We start from the raw sequence: 21,662 nt of genomic DNA on the forward strand, positions 1-21,662 counted from the left end.
TTCATTTAAAGATCTAGTGTTAAGTGCAACAATGTAGTCAATTTGCAATCTCCACTGGCATCAGAAATGGTTAAAAGGGAGGAGAACTAAACCCAGACATTGGTTTCAGGCAGCCTTGATGTCACCCTGAGAAACCGGACAGATCTTAGAGGTGGGAGAGGCTTTTTGGCAGGAATGTTATTGGCTCCATGACAGCTATTGGTGCTTTGTCAAACTCGGCACAAACCATAAATTCATCCAATCTCTTTGCGATCTCTCGGTGGGGTAAGTAAGAATAAATATAATGCATGTACACGTCACTAGTGTGCTGGTTGGTTTGCTATAAATACTTTATATGTACTTTATTCTAACAGTCAGGCAATCAATCGGTTAAAATAAGTTTGTTTTATAGCATAGTTTTACTTGTAATAAATCTGACACATGGTAGGCATATTACTCTATATTTACTTTTGGGCCATGTTTTATGTCTTTCTTCACCTGTGTTTATATAAGTATATTTTAAACTTACTGCAACATTGTTTGTTACTCTCTATACCTCCTGCTGAATGCCAATACTATGCAGATATTCTCTGTCTGTTGGACTCGCCAGATTGCCTGCCTGTGCTGTATATTCCTCAGTGTCATACAAATGAATAATAAAGCTATAAAGTAATTGATGATAAGCTAATTTAGACATTCTGAAACTAGACTTGATGTGAGCCTACCTAAAACAGGATGAATACCATTAAGGTAAAAGATAAATGTCATCAACCTAAATATGTTTACATTCTGGTACTTTTTTGTACATAATAAAATTTAAAAGATAAATGTACCACGGGGGAAATAGATCACCATGCACACAATTTGTAACTAGCCTTTTCCAAATTCTTCAGTCATATATACAGTAAATGCTGAGTAAGATGTGTTCATAGACTTAGTGTAGACAGTGGGGGAAATTTTTTTTCTATAAAGTAAGGCAGAAGACGAATAGACAGATTGTAGTAAGGAGTAGAATAACTCACTATTTGGACGGGTTATACAAGTGGGACAAGCAGGTTTCAGAAGTTCTGTGCATATGGTCACAGAGGACAGGTGAAAGGTGTAGGTTTAGTGGAGAAATTGTTGGTTCTGCTTGATAAATTACAGGTTGTGTGTACTTTGGGGAAGCAGTTTTGAGAACTGTCCTTACAAGAATTAAATTTTTGAATCAAATCATGAAGAATTGCACAACCAAGACTTTGTAGAACAGCGTACACATCATTTTAAGAGCTAATTGGAGCAGAGGTCTGGGCAGGAAACTTTTAACCTATACATCTGCTTAATGTCAGCATTATGTCACTTTAAAACGTGCAAAGTGGTTTGGATTCCCATTTTGTAGATTAAGGAAAGGTTAAACACATGCTCACATTTATCAGATCGGTACTATATACCATGGTGCTGATATGGGTAAACATCTTTCCTTCTGTATCTGACCCTCAGCATAATTAAATGGAATCAAATGTAATTGGTGTCATATGTCAAATCAAACAAGGTACTATCGAGGAATTCTGCATACTTAGTAGCAAACGTTATATTATCGTTGGTTATACTGGTGATACACTTCAAGGGACGCTCCACTTTAAAATATTAACTTTAAACTCAAGACCCCTCACAGTTTTAATTTAAAATAATTAAATGTATATATAGATGTGTGTGTGTGTATTTATGCACCGTTAAACCCAGCTCTATTCTAGATTCAGGTAGACTCCTTGTGGCAACTACTCTGCCTTTTTAATATGATCTCATTCCTATTGCACATGCCTGGAAATCGAGCCACTGACAATCCAGTGCTTACCACAGAGGAGTGCTTAGTGTCCCTTTAAAAACTGGCCTCCATACTGCAGTGTGGCAGGCAGAGCAAGAATATGATATCTTGTTTATTTCTCAATTCAGGCCAACTAATGTCTGCTCACAAGGTTTATTTTTTTTTTTTTTTTACCTTTTACATTTATATATGGCACCCTTTAATGTTATCTGAACACGGGTAATGAAGGTGCAGTCACCATCAAGTTGCTAAAAGTCTCACATACTTAGTGATCTCTATCGTTACTCTAGTGTTGTGATAGTTTATAGTTTCATTGAGTATCACAATCAACGTTGTGCTGGAGAAACAGTGGAGACTTATAACTAACAATACTCAGAGCATCTGAAATACTACCATAATCTATTCTAGACAATGTGTGGACAATGACAAAGACTACTTGGCAATCAGAGGCCTGGGGCATGCTGAGAAGTAGTAGCTTAAGTGCTACAGTTTAAGATACAAGCACCACTCAAGCTCTTTGTGAAAAAAGGACATATGGTTCTCAACCAGCAGTCAAGAGAGAACAAGGAGGATGAAGCACCACTCGAGCTCTTTGTGAAAAAAGGACATATGGTTCTCAACCAGCAGTCAAGAGAGAACAAGGAGGATGAAGAGTAGATTATTTTTACCTTTTTAACCATTATTGTATATTTTACAGAGAGCACTATTGCCTGCCTTTTATATTTCTTATATTCATCTATATGCTGAGAGACTGACTCTTAGAGCTACATATCCATCAGTGGGGATTGTACAACTGTATGTTGTTTTATTCAGAGCTCTATTAAATGTGAGGGCTGTATCATATATTTTCTTGCTGTGTGTCGTGTCGCACCTAGCACTAGATACTCTGCACCATCACCGGTTATTTTTCTGTTTTATACCTCCAATTACCTGAACTCTGGATGAATACCAGCAATGAATATTTCAACCTTTTGATGTCTTATTGGACTTTCTATTTGGCGCAACCTGTATCTATATTTTGTATTGTCTTACTCTCTGTTTGTCAGTAAGGGGCTGAAGGTATCCCTTGCTATCAGTGTTTGCAGTTTTTGTGGTAAATTCCTGTTTACTAAGAAAATATTTCTTGGCTTTAACATTATACAGGGAAACAGGTGGTGTATCAGTACATGCAGGTACCGTCGTGCTATCTATCGAGTAGTGCCAGCCTTCTCGTATACTTTGTTGATTATGCTCATCTTCTATCCCGGAGGTAGGGGGAGAGGCCCCTGCGAACGTGTAAAGTAGAGGGGAGAGGAAGAGAGAGAAATAAAAAAAAGGGGGGGTGTCCCGAAGGGACAGCAATACCCCTGTGGTTGGTGAGTGCACAGTAACTTTTGTCGAGGGCAGGATGTACCCTGGGGCAATATAAACCCTCCCTCAGGGTTAGGACTTAGGGGATTCTGTGAGTTTCTACCAGCTTTAAGTGTGTGGATAAGAACAAGTCTCATGGTGGTGTGTGATTGGGGGTTCGTCAATGTCAGGTCTCCAGTTCCCTGGATGTGTGCAGTGCATGGTGTCATGTCTGGGCTTGGGGCATCCACACGTGAACACGGTTGGGGTTAGTGAGGGCTTGGAAGAGTGCAATCTGCGTATTGTCGGTCAGCATCTCCAGGTGTATAGGGCCTCCCTACTGGGGGGGAGTGGGGAGGGGGGGCAGGTGTCCAGTTTAGGATTGCAGGGTGTAAAGGTAGGTGGTCGGAGACATGTTCTTCGTTTGTTGGGGTCATAGAAATTAGAAACTTTTCCCGTTAACAGTGTGGCAAGAGATGCATTAAGGTTGTGGGGTTGGGTACAGGTAGCACCATAAGTGGTTTAATCTCCTCTGAACTAATAGCATGGCGGATTTGGGGGAGCTGAATTCCCAGCAATGTCCGTAACACTCCAGGTTCCAGACCAGGTAGGAAGGACAGGTTTCGAAGCAAAGGTAGACGGGAAGGAGGTGAGGTTGAGTGTAAGGGCTTGGGAGTGCAAAATCTGGATGGTCGCCCTAACTAGTGGGTCAGGTGCTGCAACCCTTCGTCCCATGCAAGTGATCAAGTCACCAAAGGGCAGCGACCGGTTACAAATCAGGTTTGTCTCAACATCCTTCCAAAGCTTGGTCACTTGGACCATTCCACCACCCGTAAAATATTAAAGAGTTGGTCACAGTTGATTTTATAGCGCTTATCCTACTTTCTATTGTTAGTATTTAAAGTTGTTTTGATGCCTATAGTGTCCCTTTAACCCCTTAAGGACCAAACTTCTGGAATAAAAGGGGATCATGACATGTCACACATGTCATGTGTCCTTAAGGGGTTAAGGGGTTAAACATAGTGTGCAAGATCACTGTATATTTATGTATGTTTGATCAAGTTATCATTCTTCTTCCTGTTTAGTATGATGTATATTTTCTGCACATTTTATGGGTGTTTACCTTATTATTGAGAGCAGGTATGGTGCTTTCTGGGCTGAAAGGAAACGCTATTAATATTCCATTTGTTTCATAAATGTGTATAAGCAGCAAGTCTTCTTTGGATTACAAGGCTTTTATTTTGGGTGTGAACAATACAATAGCCATTCACACAGCTTTAAATGTGGTCTTTAGTAAACAGGCTGGTTGTTATTGAAAGCACGTGTATTTGGCAGTTAATGTTTAGATTAAATAATTTGTCCCATTCAAGTAAGCTAGGTTATGGAATCTTTGTCTATTCCAGTGAACATGTTTGTGTGTGCATTATTTAGAGGAGCCTTTTGCAGTGTTTGCTTGGTAACGCACTGCGTTTCTAGAAAATGCCAGTGTGTTAGTCTGTTATCTCACTGTTGCAAGGATTTAACAAGGAGGCTTTGTTCATTGATAAATCTTTTAGATGTGGTTTTCTAAGAAAATCTCACTAATGGGAGATTGCAGTGTGGTTTGTGTATTTAAAAAAAAAAAAAAAGTGTATTTAAAAAAAGAAAAATTACAAATAAAACAGTTGTCATGGGAACTACTTGGATGGTCTGATTGCCCCAAAATTGCTCTATTTTTCTTTCCTCCTCAAGTATAATGGTTTTAAAAATCTTTACCAGTCATTATTAATATGCTTTTGTGTTTTAAAGACATTTGGAAAGTTATTGACATTAAGATAGTTAATGGCAGTAGATGTATTGCTTACCATATTGAAATGTTGTCAATACAGTTATTCACTAAAGCCAAAAGATCTAATCCAGACGTTACGTGTCATTTGGCACCCAAACTGCATCTATTACAGACAAAAATGTAGGCGCTAGATGTGAATTTTCTCATTCTGAGTTGGATGTAGCAAGAGTGAGCTTATGTATAGACTTCAATGTCAACTACAGATGCTTGGTTTTTACAAAACACTACTAAAAGAACACTTCAAGCACTCTGCAGTCGGCTGTAGTGGTTATGCCCTCCCAATGTAATTTTGTTACTATAGAATGGTCCTGTACCTCCTCTTCTGGATCCTCCTTGAGCGAAATTTAAGCCCAAATCATTTAAATGAATTGCAAAGAATTCTTATCGGACTTAATCCTATAACATGGAAACAATTAAAATATAAATATTGCTCCCGGTCTGGGGGGACTGCCTGATTAGGCCCCCACGGGCCATGTGATGGCCGCAATAGATGTCTTTGCATCTGGCTGCAGGGAGACTGCCTGGGCTGTCAAGCAGTCTCCCTGCTGCTGAAAAATAAAATAATGTTTAGTAACTTTAAAAAAATAACTATGTATGTATGTATGTGTGTGTGTGTGAGTGTGTGTGTGTGTGTGTGTATATATATATATATATATTATGTCATACTAAGTTTGTTTATATTAATATATACCTATATTAATATACAAATACACTTAGAATTAACCCTTTAAGGACACATGACATGTGTGACATGTCATGATTCCATTTTATTCCAGAAGTTTGGTCCTTAAGGGGTTAAATTACACACGTGTGTGTGTGTGTATATATATATATATAATAACTATATATATTGTATATATACTATTATAATAAATAAGTAAAACTAAATAAACAAATGTAAAAATAATAAAAAAGTTATAAAATTATATATATATATATATACACTGCTCAAAAAAATAAAGGGAACACTTAAACAACGCAATGTAACTCCAAGTCAATCACAAACTGTCCACTTAGGAAGCAGCACTGAGTGACAATCAATTTCACATGCTGTTGTGCAAATGGGATAGACGACAGGTGGAAATTATAGGCAATTAGCAAGACACCACCAATAAAGGAGTGGTTCTGCAGGTGGTGACCACAGACCACTTCTCAGTTCTTATGCTTCCTGGCTGATGTTTTGGTCACTTTTGAATGCTGGCGATGCTTTCACTCTAGTGGTAGCATGAGACGGAGTCTACAACCCACACAAGTGGCTCAGGTAGTGCAGCTCATCCAAGATGGCACATCAATGCAAGCTGTGGCAAGAAGGTTTGCTGTGTCTGTCAACGTAGTGTCCAGAGCATGGAGTTGCTACCAGGAGACAGGCCAGTAAATCAGGAGACGTGGAGGAGGCCGTAGGAAGGTAACAACCCAGCAGCAGGACCGCTACCTCCGATTTGTGCAAGGAGGAACAGGAGGAGCACTGCCAGAGCCCTGCAAAATGACCTCCAGCAGGCCACAAATGTGCATGTGTCTGCTCAAACGGTCAGAGACAGACTCCATGAGGGTGGTATGAGGGCCCGACTTCCATAGGTGGGGGTTGTGCTTACTGCCCAACACCGTGCAGGACGTTTGGCATTTGCCAGAGAACACCAAGATTGGCAAATTCGCCACTGGCGCCCTGTGCTCTTCACAGATGAAAGCAGGTTCACACTGAGCACATGTGACAGCCGTGACAGAGTCTTGAGACGCCGTCGAGAACTTTCTGCTGGGATTTTGGGAGTCAAAGTTAGAAAAAGTGTTATTTTATTTCATCATATTTTATAATGTTTTTCTATAGTAAATTAAATGATATGATGAAAATAATGGTATCTTTAGAAAGACCATTTAATTGCGAGAAAAACGGTGTATAATATGTGTGGGTACAGTAAATGAGTAAGAGGAAAATTACAGCTAAACACAAACACAGGAGAAATGTAAAAACAGCTCTTGTCCTTATCGGTAAGAAAATTGAAAAACTGTCTGGTCACTAAGTGGTTAAGGGACATGGATCATTGCACCCACACCACTTCAATGAGCTGAAGTGGTCTGGGTGCCTACAGTGACCCTTTAATGTGTAACATAGTAAAATCCAAATTGCAAAATTCAGGCTAAAGTAGCCTTAATACCATCACTATAGCAGAGATGGAACTTTCTCCAGCTCAACTAGTTTAGCCTATATGTAGCCATATACAATCCAATTCACTACAGTTCATTGTTAAATGAATAAACCCCAAAAATTGAACATACATCTTTGGTGCGTAAAGCTGTCTGCATTGGAATTAATGCTTAATTTGAACCGTATAAAGGCACGCCTGTTAAAACTACAGGGGAATAAACTGTGGGTGGGAATCTACTATGAATAAAAACCATACGGGTCAAAGATGCAACGTGAGACAGTCCAATATGTATCATAAATAAGAGCGCAAGTGTCCGCATGTAAAGATATGCTTTTCTGTTCATTCTAACATCTATTTATTTTATTTTATTTTTACAATATAAACGCATATATCAAACTGATTTGTGGTAAAGCAAGTAATCGCCCACGCAGGGGCATAAGCATCAGTAAATAAAGGTGCAAACATTTTGTCGCTTACGCAGAAGCGGATTTGTCATAGCTTGTATAGCATAACATAGTCAGTGAAGGCAATTATGTGCACCAAGGATAATATGTAGCTTTACAGTTTCATGGTATAACGTATTATTTAACTACATAACAGAAAATAACATAAGCCTACAGTACACAGTGTAGTCAAATTATGGCACCATGTATGTCGGTCTCAAAACGTTATATTAATTGAAGTCGGAATATTACAACAGTGTCAAGACATTACACTGATTTGATAGTCATTCATGTCAGGTGGTTCTATTTGTGATGAAGTTGGTAATGAACAGCAATCGTCTAACATGTAGTAATGACGCTAACAATAATCTAACTGTACTTGGTATGACCGCGTATAAAAAAGCAGTAAAGGTAGGCTAAACTGTATTTTACATTTAAATACAAGCATTGCTTTAAGGTCAAGTGTGCAATGTTACCTTGCAAATTTATAACGAAAATATAGTCAGCAATTACAGTGAAAAGCCAATATGTACATCTACTATATGCATACAAGTTGGCTGATTGCTCCATACAGGGGCGTATTAGCCGCGAGGCAAACAAGGCATTTGCCTTGGGCGGCATTTTCCAGGGGGCGGCAAAAAAGCCGCCCCCAAACGCCCAGGGCAAATGCCTTGTTAGCCTTGCGGCTAACTGGCATGCCGTCTGGGCGGTCGGTCGGTCTGCTGGGCGGTCGGGCGGCACTGCTGGGCGGGCGGCGAGGGAGCACTTCCTCTGAGCTGTCTGCTCAGCTCCCTCGCGCGCCGCACAGTGAGGCTGGGAGCCGGAATATGACGTCATATTCCGGCTCCGCCTCCCAGCCTCACTGTGCGGCGCGCGAGGGAGCTGAGCAGACAGCTCAGAGGAAGTGCTCCCTCGCCGCCCGGCCGCCCGCCCGCGCCGCCCAGCAGCCACTGGACCACCAGGGAGAAATAGGACCCCCCCAGCATTCCCAAAGGTAAGGAGGCTGGGGGGGGTAAATTTAAAAAAAAAAAATGTGTTAAATATGTGAGTGTGTGTGTGTATGTCTGTTAGTGTGTGTGTGTGTGTGTCTGTCTGTTAGTGTGTGTGTGTCTGTCTGTTAGTGTGTGTGTCTGTCTGTTAGTGTGTGTGTGAATGTCTGTTAGTGTGTGTGTGTATGTCTGTTAGTGTGTGTGTGTATGTCTGTTAGTGTGTGTGTGTATGTCTGTTACAGTGTGTGTATGTCTGTTAGTGTGTGTGTGTGTGTATGTCTGTTAGTGTGTGTGTGTGTGTATGTCTGTTAGTGTGTGTGTGTGTGTATGTCTGTTAGTGTGTGTGTGTGTATGTCTGTTAGTGTGTGTGTGTGTCTGTCTGTTAGTGTGCGTGTCTGTCTGTCTGTCTGCTGGTAGTGTGTGTGTGTGTGTGTGTGCTGTCTGTTAGTGTGTGTGTGAATGTCTGTTAGTGTGTCTGTGAATGTCTGTTAGTGTGTGTGTGTCTGTCTGTTAGTGTGTGTGTGAATGTCTGTTAGTGTGTGTGTGAATGTCTGTTAGTGTGTCTGTGAATGTCTGTTAGTGTGTGTGTGAATGTCTGTTAGTGTGTGTGTGAATGTCTGTTAGTGTGTCTGTGTATGTCTGTTAGTGTGTCTGTGTATGTCAGTGTGTGTGTCTGTTAGTGTGTGTGTATGTCTGTTAGTGTGTGTGTATGTCTGTTAGTGTGTGTGTATGTCTGTTAGTGTGTGTGTGTGTCTGTTAGTGTGAGTGTGTGTATCTGTTAGTGTGAGTGTGTGTATCTGCTAGTGAGTGTGTGTCTGTTAGAGAGTGTGTGTTTCTGTTAGCTAGTGTATGCGTATCTGTAAGTGAATGTGTGTGTGTGTATTTAGAAGGCGGGGCGGGGGAAGGGTGGGGGTGGTGCGGGCGGGGGGAAGGGTTGGATGGGGGTGGCGCGGGCGGGAGGGGGGCGCCTGAGTTTTGTCCTGCCTAGGGCAGCACAAAACCAGGATACACCACTGGCTCCATACCAGGTTAACTTACTGAATTTAAAACTATCAGTGGTAAATAGTTACATGTATAATGTGCGTCTTTCTAAGGGAAAGTGTAAGCATGTTAACATATGTTATATATTACCCCTGTCTGGCTATCCAGTCAACAAGAAAAACGGCGTGAAGCCCTAGCTATCTTGTATCAGCACCTAGTGAACCATGAGACAGGCATGTGATAATAATGAGTGCAGAAGGAATAATAATTAAATGGTAAGAACTATAACAATACGGGTGCAAGGCTGGTCTTAATAGCAGTCCGATGAGGGCCTCCCATTGGTCGGCCGCAGTGCGTCACCCGAGACGTTGAGTCTCCATCCGTCCTCCCCGAGACGGCTCCAGCTCAGCACCCGAGTCCTCCGTGGCGCTGTGGGCACTCGGGAGTAGAATCAGTCCACTCGACCCCCACACCTAAGGTCCGCGGGCCACCCACTCCCTGCACCTCCCCATCACCACCTCAGACCCAGTGAAGTACGTGTCCCAATGTCTCTCCCGGTGCCAGCCACACATTTGGAGCCGGTGCGTGCCGCTCCCGGTCACCGGTCTGCCGGAAGGGCCGTGCTGTCCCGCCCCACAGGGCTCGCGGCATCAGGGACATGGCTCTCTGGGGACCCCACAGACCCAGAGGCCGGGGCACTCACTTTTCCTGCAGGCCAGTAGTCGCCGCGGGGAGTCCATCCGGCGCTCAGCTGTGCCAAATTCCGCACGGGCCGTCCAGATCAGCGCCCCATTGTAGGTATTTCTCCTAGTTACCCCAACTCTGGTCATTCAGATGTGTCTTTAAGTATAGGTATCAGGCGGGCCGCAGTTAGGCAGCCATTGCCTGTGCAGGAGGTCAGTGTGCACCCCGGCTGGCTGCGTTCGTCCCAGGGTGTGCAGCCTCCATGTGGCCGGGATTACCCCCACCGGCCGGGGGGGTGGCGGAGCGCAGCTCTCAACCGTGTAAATCTCCACCAGCGTCTGCATAGCCGGTGTGCTTGTTCCTCCGGTCAGGCAATCAGGCATCTGTTCTCTCTCTGCAGCTGTCCTCATGCATGCTTGGGCAGGTATGTAGGCCAGGGTCATCAGTCTCGGTGTACCCCGTGAATTTTTGGCCGCGTTCTGGTATCATATGGGTGCTTGAGTAGTACCCCATTGCATTGCCGCACGTAATCCGGCCCTGGGGTAGGTTGTGAGCATGTTTTATGCCGTTGTTTAGGGCTGAAGATCGGAGCCACGTTGCTCTGCTGCCATGCTGCTTGGCGGCCCGGCCCCGCCCCCCTATTTTATTTTATTTTTAAACTGAATTGTTTCAAGTGTTAAATTGAAATGTTGACTTCTAAGCACAGCCAAACATTAGCTGGGAGAGCCCAGCCTTGTTCCTTCGGCAGGAGTAAACTCTAATTTAACAAACTTCACAGGAATCACATTCCCGTTAAAATTACAGACACAGCATGAATGCTGAAGACATTGTAAGAAGGTCGTTAATGGGAGAACTATTTGATCTAGAGTCATAATCAGCACTTGCACATGAAGAAATTATAACTAATAACAGAGGATGACAAGAAAGATTGCAGATTTTTTTCTGTCTCGTACAGTAGCTACACACAAATATATTTGGGTGGTAAGTTTGTTTCCTAGATGTGTTGGCTACTTTTTAGGCTTGTCAGATCTTCCCTCTTCTTGGTTATAACATATAATCATTACTTCTCTGTGTACTTTTTTTTTCATGCCTACATATAATATGTAAACATATCTTTTCAATGCATCTCCAAGCTTATTTTTGCTTGATTGGAAATTGGCCAACTTAAAGGACCTCTATAGGCCCTATTATAATTTCATTAGAACAAACTTGTTATATTGCGAAGAGGTTCATGGCGCTGGCTTGCCTGAAGGGGTTAAACTCTTAATGATCAGTTTAGCCTCAAAATCTTTAAGCCATTGCCGATTGACAAAAAACATCCGCTCAAAGTCACGTTTCAATCAGGAAGCTACAGACCAGGCACTGCTAGAGGCTGACCGCATCAAATGTTACTCTCAGCCTCTAGTATCTCCTCATCGAGAGTGCCCCCGGTGCAAGATTGGTGTGACAAAACCCAGTATTTTCTTGACCTAGTTATTTTCCCTGCAATCGGTAGATTGTTCTACCGAACACCGGCCACCCCCTGGCTCAGTTAACTTCAAAGAAAACCTCAAACGTGCTCTCTACCGCCGTTCGTATAACCGAACAACACGTGTGCTGGAAAACGGTGGCCATCTTGTCTCCCAAAACCAGGTAGCGGTACTTGGTCGTCGAGTGTCTGAAACTCTAAGTTGGACACTCGACCCTGCGAAGACCGGTAATTTTGCCTGCTTAATTTTTACGACAAGCCAGGAGAGTGCTGTTCGGTAGGATTGTTCGCACAAACCAGGCGAACAATCACTACCTATGAGCCAGGGGAACCATTCGTCTTTTTGTTCGTTTTGGAACTCCCAAAGTGACAGACTGCTACCACCTTTTCTCTATTTTGGGCAGAAGCCACGTGTGCGGTCGGTCAAAACTTTACCCTGATGGCGATTCAGCTGTATTGGTGGGATCTGAGCGCTATTTGGATATGTTGGGCGCTCAGATCCAGGCTACCCGGGGATATAATACTTGTGGGGGTTCCTATCTGTGTGATATGGGTTTTGGGGTATTTTATGTTTTATTTTCTGTACCTCTAGTGCCGGGGAGATAATTAGTTCAAGCCAGCGCTTCCTATTGTTTTTTTCCGAGGAACCCTGGGTTTCTGCGAGAACACAAATGGAGTACCACCGTAATTTCGGCAAACAAAATGGTCGCCGCGATTTGGCCTGGTCGGGTTCTGCTGATAATTGAGGCGCGAAGCGAGGGAGCACGCTCCCCTGCTCAGCTCCCTTGCTTGCACCGCAGTGATACCGGAGCCGGAATATGACGTCACTCCGGCCCTGGCATCACTAAGATGCATGCAAGGGAGCTGAGCAGGAAGATCACCGCTCTCTCGCCGCCGGTACTCTACGCCCACACGCCAGCTGCTCAGCTCAGCAGCCCCACCGGACCCCAGGAGTTTGTATGTGTGTTTGTCAGTGAGTGTGTGTGTATGTGTGTTTGTCAGTGAGCGTGCATGTGTGCTTGTCAGTGTGTGTATGTGTGTGTTTGTCACTGACAGTGTGTGTTTGTCAGTCAGTGAATGTGTGTATCTGTGTTTGTCAGTTAGTGTGTACGTGTGTTTGTCAGTGAGAGTGTATGCGTACTTGTCAGTGAGAGTGTATGTGTGCTTGTCAGTGAGTGTGTGTATGTGTGTTTGTCAAAGAGTGTGTGCTTGTGTGTGTGTATGTGTGTTTGTCAAAGAGTGTGTGCTTGTCAGTGAGAGTGTATGTGTGTCTGTCAAAGAGTGTGTGTGTCAGTTAGTGTGTATCTGTGTGTCAAGGTTTGTGTATGTGTCACTGTGTGTATCTAAATGTGTGTGTGTGTGTGTGCGTATGTCAGTATGTGTGTATTGGTGTGTGTGTGTGTGCCAGTGTGTATCTGTGTGTCAAGGTCTGTGCATGTGTCAAGGTGTGTATCTTTGTGTCTGTGTGTATATGTCAGTGTGTATATGAATGTGTGTATGTGTCTGTGTTAATTTGCTTGTGTACGAATTTACGTACGTGGCATACGTACAATAATCAAATGTGCATACATCCCAGCAATTAAACACCATCCCAGCAATCAACCACGTATATGTGCATACATCCCAGCAATCAAACCCCAACACACCATGCAAAAAAACTCCCGCAAACACAAACATTACATACAAAAACCCCTGGATTCAAATTTCAAATTTATATAAAAACACTTAAACACACCCTTCACTCAAACACAATACTACACACAAATGTACATCCGCATTTAAAAGCTAACACTACATCCAAACACACCCCTACACACAAATGCAAACATTACATACAAACACACACACCCCTGTATCAAAACACTAACATTATATACAAACACCAACTGTACAGACAAAAGCACACCTGCTCCTAAGTACTATACTATCTGCGCTACAGCGCTAAATTTTGGGGGGGGTTCCTCGTTGTTAGCGCATTATGTCAAAGGGTTCCACGGGAAAAATTAATGGAGAACCCCTGGTTTACGCAAAGTACACTCAATTATCTCCCAGACACAGAGGCTCCTGGGCGTGTTTTTACTTTTTTTTTGCTGGAAACGCCATGCTGGGGTCTGTGTATAAAAGTGGGCCATCTGGCCATAATCAAACATTCCAGTTGTACCCTTCATCAATTCTCGATTGATGTTTTGGTATGCGAACGAAGAAGCGCTTGATTTTAACCACGATCTACTGGGATTTGTGAGAGTACGAATTAGCATACTATGCGAACGGGCTATAATCACTCAAGCATCTAGCGGTTTGGGAGTGTACGAACGAACGTACTATATGAAGTACAAGAGGTTATTTACAATCGGTGCAGGCTTGAAGCCTATACAAGCCATTGAATGGTTTAACCCCCTCAGGTAAGTCAGTGCACATATCATCTTCGCATAACATTTTTGTTACTGTCCAATCACAGACTTCCCAATGCAGCTCAATGAGCAGTCTTTGCAAGGCAGGTGCTCTGGACAAATGCTGCCTCTTGAGTTAAAGGGACACTCCAGGCAGCTAAACAAGTTAAGCTTAAATTAAAGCTAATCAGCTCAAAGACCATTTCAGGCCTTCACATTTTGCATGGTTTTAGCAGATAAGTGGTGCTTGTGACCAAAGAGGGTTAGAAGGGCTTGCCCCCACAGACCAAGACTAAGCCAGCAGATTCACCGAAAATCATTAATTTATATACTACAAAGCAACGCAGTGCAAGGTTGTAATTCATACAATCTTTTCTTATTGGAGCAGGGTCTTTGCTTCATGCTATTTAATTGTTTCTTTATGTTTTACACTTTCATTCATTACGGTCTTCTATTGGACCAGCAAGTCCGAACTTATTTCCAAAAATAATTTAATAGCCCTGCGTTGGTACAATCCTGTAATCTGTTTTTTTAATATGGACCTGTGTGTCTCACTGCTTGCTACATGTGCTCCTAGATTGCAATAAAACACTAATTTCCAAAAAAAAATAAAAATCTTTTCTTCTCAGTAAAACTAAAAAAAAGTTTTCCCTTTATCCAGGAAGCATGCTATTTCTTCACTCTATGTATGAAAAGTGTTGTCTATCAGTACGTTTGATTCATATAAGAATTGAGTGAATTTATGACGGGTGGGATTCTGAAGGAATCGCTGTGATTAATTGATTTCACTCCTTTAGGATATGAATTCCTACACTCCGCTGTACTTTTCATGTGCAGGCTGACAGTACGAAGAAATGATAGCTGTATACACCCCAGAGAGCAGGATATCTATTATGATGATTATTTATATGGTTTCTTTAGAAATAAATTATCCAATAACACCTGCTTTGTGTATCTCATTAAATAGACATGGGGTGAACATTGCCTAATTACTTTCAGGCAGTGAGAGGAATAACAGTACTTTACACATATTGATGGGAAAGGAATAGGCTGCAAATCCATATCTGTCACTCGATGACAGCTCCCTACAGATGCCTTACTTCATACCAGAGGAGGCTGGGATTCAATAAATAAACTCCAGCTATGCATTCTGTCGCATATTTAAATACACTTTTCATTTCACTTACTGACTGCAAGTGACTTGTGAGCCTGCACGTCGTATGCCTGTATGCACCACCAACAGAAACAGATAAATATGTAAGGATGATGTATAAGGAGCACGGCTCTAATTAATCTAAACATAGCGAAATCACCATGGAAACCAGTGGACTGTCCCCGTCATTGATCCGTATTTAACAGTTAGCCCCCAGATTTGCTCTTTACGTAGGATTGGCTTTTCCTGTGGAGTATACAGTATATTTCAGAGGGGCCTTTTGGGATTAGGGATAGACCTTATAGATTTTTTTTTAAGTCCCATGACTTGTGATAACACATTAGTATTTGTTTTTATTTTAACACGAGAAGCTTGAATTAAGCTTGCTACTCTGAGATACTGCAACTGGTCTACTAACTAACTCATCTTTTGTTTAAAGTGCTTTTTATGTGAAAATAATTTGGAGCAATTCCTCCTTGGACCAGGGCTGAAAGGGACACTCTAAATACCATAGCCACTGCAGAATATTGACAGTGGAAGCATGCTATGTATGTGCAGCCCTTTTCAGTTTTGAGTGCAACCTGTTTTTTGCTTTTTTTGCTTTTTCTGTAAAAACAAGCACAAACCTGGAATAGCTTGGCCCCTCTGCTGCTATCCCTCTTGCTTACAAGATATCAATGCCATACCTATTTGGACAGATTAGTTTGGATAATGCCAAATGAAAAGTTTGCATTATATTGGCAGCGGCTAAACGGAAGAGCATTAAACTGTTACTGTTCAAAAACAGTTTGAAAAAAAAAAAACCACTGCAATAAGGTGTCTTATATTGCTTAGAGATTCATTTGAAAGATTCTGAAGAATGCAATATGCTAAACTCCAACAAACAGCTTATCATGTATAATAAAATGTGATAACATCCTTGTTTCTCACAAATTTAATGTTGTGTATGATCTAGGAATGTCTTTACCCTCCATGAGTGGGGTAATGTAAAACAGACTAATGAGCAAATTATTATGTATTATTCTGCATGTATGTGATCAGAATTGCATGCATACATAATTTGTATTCACATGACCAGCCAGAGTTATTTCTTGCTATTAGTAGAAAGGGCACAGCAAGTCCTTCATTACATTATTTACTGCCTAACACATGCTCAATCATAGCATAGCCTTCATATACATAAAGATGTCACTTTGCATAAGATTGGAGATCATTTATTGTTTTCCTTGCAAATTGCTCCAATCTAAATCTGGTTATCGCTTTTCTCCCACTAAAGAAATGTATTCATATATTCTCTAACACCGCTTAAATAAACAATGGAATGGCTTTGTCTAATTGAGGCTTATTTCAGCAGTCTCCGAACAATTAACCTTTATGGCAGTTCCTCTCAAACCAGCCCTATCTTTTATCAATATCCCCATTGGAACAAAAATCTGTATTTTTAGCAGTCTTTATTGACTGTGTAGTGAAGCCATAATGAAAAGTTGTAAAAGCTTTAAAAACATTACCTCGAACTGCAGGTTTATGAAGAGAGGACGCAAACACAGGTCTGCCTGATGATATGGTGGAGAAGTGCAATACAAAACTGTTTTAAAATTTTCATATATTTTAATTATTTAAGCTTAATTTAGATTCTTTACTCCTTGAAAAGGGTTTTGTGGGCTATACTCCCCATTCCCTTTTAAATGTGTAAACTAAGCAACATAACTATTACAGCTCAGTATAGTGATAATGTTGCCTACTAGAGAGTGTACAGTAGATTGTGCGTAGCAAGAGAATTCGGTTCGGCCCAACCATTTTTTATGAAAATAGAATTTTTTTTAGATTTCGGACATATGTTGGTTTTGCACAGTAAAGTTTTGTTATTGAAACTCAATTCAGTAACAAAAAGGGTGCGAAAATTGGCCAATCTGTGTACTGCAAAATATATACAAAATAATAAACAAATATTTTAAAAAGCATGCTATTTTGCATGAAGCACTCCAAGAACTATAACACTTCAAATCACTAAAGTGGTTTTGGTGCTTGGAATAAACATTTAATTTCTGCTTAATCAATTACTAAATGTTTCTGTTTATTGTGCAGAATACATGGACTTTCTGTGGATTTTTTGCTAATGTTATTATGGGTGCTACTGCGTATTTGTGTATATAATTAAAGACAGATGGGTGGCTGTATGATACCTTTCATACATTTTCCTTGTATGATACCTTTTATACATTTTCCCTGTATGATACCTTTTATACCTTATCCCTGTATGATACCTTTTATACCTTATCCCTGTATGATACCTTTTATACCTTATCCCTGTATGATACCTTTTATACCTTATCCCTGCATGATACCTTTTATACCTTATCCCTGAATGATACCTTTTATACCTTATCCCTGTATGATACCTTTTATACCTTATCCCTGTATGATACCTTTTATACCTTATCCCTGTATGATACCTTTTATACCTTATCCCTATGTGATCGCTTTTCCCTGTATGATACCACATATCTTTACTCTCCCAATCTTTCCCGCCCTTCCTTCTCTCACCATCTCTAATTCCGAATGTTAATCACTAAAGTGTGAAGAACTGCATAAGAATGGAAAAATTAAGGCAAAAAACAAACAAACTAGAGTTAATAAAAGAGCATCTATCCAACTGTACTATTTTGCCTTTGCATTGGTAGCTTCACTTTTAAAGCGCTTCAATTGACTGTTAAGAGAATAAACTCATCTGTCTATGTCAGACCCCTCCCTCCCCCACATCTTATCTCTAATCCTCTGTTTTCAATCTTACTACATTTCCTTCTCTAAATAATTAAATATGAAGATGAAAACAATATAAGTATTTATAAATCCATCACATTCTAATGTCTGTAATTCCCATAGCTGTTGAAAAACTTAATTTTACTAAAGCTTTTTCTGATTTCAAATGACAATCATTCATTCTATATTTCACAATTGCAATTAGATTTCTCCTAGGAAGCCGTACCTATATTTTGATTTGTGTTTTTTTGTTTTGTTTTTTACTTAAAAAAACTAAATTCTATTTCTTCCCTGTCTATACAGACCTTCTCATTGAAAAGTGTATTTTTGTATTTTTGTGTCTTTTCCTCGTGCCTCTTTTCATCACCTTTCTATTTCCTTTGATTTTAGTGCTTTATGGTGAATGATTCTGAACATGCCACGCAGTCCCACTTCCAGTGAAGATGAGATGGCGCAGAGTTTTTCAGACTACTCAATGGAATCTGAATCTGACAGTTCGAAAGAGGAGACCATCTATGATACCATCCGAGCCACTGCGGAGCGGCCCACCAGTCGGCTAGAAGATATACAGACCAATACTATGGTCATCAGAATCGTCATCCCAGACCTTCAGCAAACTGTGAGTTTACAACCTGGAATACCTTATTTTGTTTGTTTTTACCGTGGTCCGGTCATCTGCAAATAAGGGAATGACAAGATTCTGACCATTTATAGTGAGGGTTGAAAAGTATGTGACCCCCTGCTGATTTTGAATGTTTGCCCACTGGCAAAGAAATGATCAGTCTATCATTTTAATGATAGGCGTATTTTAACAGTGAGAGACAGAATAAAAAATTGTTTTTAACCCCCTAAGGACACAGGACATGTGTGACATGTCATGATTCCTTTTTATTCCAGAAGTTTGGTCCTTAAGGGGTTAAATAAAAATAGCATTTAAAAAAAGATATAGGGGGGCGGGGCCAGATCGCCGAGCTGGATGGCCGCAAGAAAGACCAGCTCTGGCAAATTATCTAAATTTAAGCCCTGTAACCATGATTCCCTAAGGATGTACTGACCAGCAGCGGCGGCCCTCGATGGGCTGGGGGGCACTGGGTCCAAGAGAGGCTGGCTCCTTGAGCTGCAGTCCCTTGGAGGAGAGGCATTCATTACCCTGGCAGAGGCCTACTCCGGCGGTGAGTGGGACAGGCGGCCGCTGCCCCGCTATTATGACGCTCACCTTATGACACTCACCATAAGACACTGGCGGAGGGGACGGAGACACAGCCAAGCGACACCACACAAACCAGCCTCCCACGCTAGATGCCGCGAATCACTCTGACTGCCACACAGCATCTCCCGACTAAAGCTGCAGGAACCGAGATTTACAGCCGGGCTGCGGGGAGCAAAGCCCTCAGGGGACATCTGCCAATCAGGGACTGATGTGGACACTCTGATAAAGCGCCCCACTGATTTGAAACAGCATAATATTTTTGCACCCAAGGATTCAAGACAGAGTGCAGCCAAGAGGAACCCTGGTTCATGGACCGGAAAATCTTGAGACTCACTGTGGCTGAACTCCCTGCTGTGACCCACCTGTGGCATTGGGTGCCATTCAGATAACATGACTCCTGCTAATTCAGGGCAAGACCATCACCAGCAATGTAATGACTTTTGTTATCCTCAGTCTATGCATTACCTTTTCCCTAACGTTTTTAGGACCCTGTGGTGTTGATAGTTTATCTACTTTCCTTACAATACTTAGCAAGCGACTATCTTAACTAATTAACTTAATCTCCTGATGGCCTGACATGTCTCCTAGCACTGTTTTCATTTCTTTTGTTGTTATGACAAGCATTTTACTCCTCGTGTTCACTTGTTTTCTAGTGCTACATATTAGGCTGGCAGGTCCAGGTACACGGGTCCTAGCCTATAATTTGACTCACTCCTGTACCTCACTTGTGATGTATACTAAGCATAGACAGGTAGCATCTCATATTCAGTGTGCCCACCAGTTAAATATGCCTGCCTAGCCTGTTCATTAACGTTGAATCCCCGTGCAGTCTGTGCCATTGCAAATCTAGACGCATGTAACTACACTACAACTACACTAGCAAAGTTACTCTAGCAATGTTAAATGGGAATCACCCTACCTTATGCTAACGTTTTCGCTGTTTAACCAATCTTGTTATACCTTTATAAAAATGTGCAATTTCTCATGCCACTGTCAAACCTAAATACACCTTTAAACACGCTGTTGTGGCGTATGTTGATAACATGTAACTAACTGCACAACAAAAATAAAGAATTAAAAAAAAAAAAAAAAAGAGATAAATTGATTTGCATGTCCATGAGTGAACTAATTGTTTGATTCCTTATCAATTAGCAAGATTTCAGGCTCCCAGGTGTTTTTTTTCAAATATATGTTTTCTTAAATTCGCTCTATTTCGTGGTTTATATTCATGCTGTGATTGCGCAGTATTACAACTTATTGACTGGCACCAACCACCCCATCAGAAGTCCCAGGTGTTTTTTTAACAGATAATGAGCTGAGATTAGGAGCACTCTTTTAAAGGGAGTGCTCCTAATATCAGCTTGTTATCTGTATAAAAGACACCTGTCCACAGAAGCAATCAATCAGATTCCAAACTCTCCACCATGGCCAAGACCAAAAAGCTGTCCAAGGATGTCAGGGACAAGATTGTAGACCTACACAAGGCTGGACTGGGCTACAACACCATCGCCTAGCAGCTTGGTGAGAAGGTGAGAACAGTTGGTGCGTTATTCGCAAATGGAAGAAACACAAAATAACTGTCAGTCTCCCTCGGTATGGTGCTCCATGCAAGATCTCACCTCGTGGAGATTCAATGATCATGAGAACGGTTAGGAATCAGCCCAGAACTACACTGGAGGATCTGGTTAATGATCTCAAGGCTGCTGGGACCATAGTCACTAAGAAAACAATTGGTAACAATTGGTAATACACTACGCTGTGAAGGACCGAAATCCTGCAGCATCCGCAAGCTCCCCCATGCTCAAGAAAGCACATGTACAGGCCAGTCTGAAGTTTGCCAATGAACATCTGAATCATTCAGAGGAGAACTGGGTGAAAGTTTTGTGGTCAGATTAGACCAAAATCAAGCTCTTTTGCATCAACTCAACTTGCCGTGGAGGAGGAGGAATGCTGCCTATGACCCCAAGAACACCATGCCCACCGTCAAACATGGAGGTGGAAACATTTTACTTTGGGGGGTGTTTTTCTGCGAAGGGGACAGGATAGCTGCACCACATCAAATCTTGGGTGAGAACCTCATTCCCTCAGCCAGGGGAAAATGGGTCATAGATAAGTATTCCAGCATGACAAAGACCCAAAACACACAACTAAGGCAACAAAGGAGTGGCTCAAGAAGAAGCACATTAAGGTCCTGGAGGGGCCTAACCAGTCTCCTGACCATTTTTCCTTAGAAAATCTGTGGAGGGAGCTGAAGGTTCAAGTTGCCAAATGTCAGCCTCAAAACCTTAATGACTTGGAGAGAATCTGCAAAGAGGAGTGGGACAAAATCCCTCTTGAGATGTGTGCAAACCTGGTGGCCAACTACAAGAAACGTCTGACCTTTGTGATTGCCAACAAGGGTTTTGCCACCAAGGGGTCAAATACTTAATACACTCATTGACATGCAAATCAATTTATAACCTTTTTGACATGGGTTTTTCTTTCTTTTTTTGTTTATTATTCT

General features: G+C 41.7%; 1 protein-coding gene across 7 annotated transcripts in view; it reads left to right on the top strand.

Moving 5' to 3' along the window:
* The window catches only part of SHANK2 (SH3 and multiple ankyrin repeat domains 2), a 509,303-nt gene that overhangs the window by 104,324 nt on the left and 383,317 nt on the right, over positions 1-21,662 (top strand). For all 7 annotated transcript variants that reach the window (XM_063437771.1, XM_063437775.1, XM_063437773.1 and 4 more), the window contains exon 2: positions 18,340-18,568. In XM_063437771.1, the coding sequence (XP_063293841.1) occupies positions 18,353-18,568 (216 nt within the window). In that variant the 5' untranslated portion in view covers positions 18,340-18,352. The remainder of the gene's footprint in view (positions 1-18,339; positions 18,569-21,662) is intronic.

Source organism: Pelobates fuscus, chromosome 12, assembly GCF_036172605.1.
Source record: "Pelobates fuscus isolate aPelFus1 chromosome 12, aPelFus1.pri, whole genome shotgun sequence".
NCBI lineage: Eukaryota > Metazoa > Chordata > Amphibia > Anura > Pelobatidae > Pelobates > Pelobates fuscus.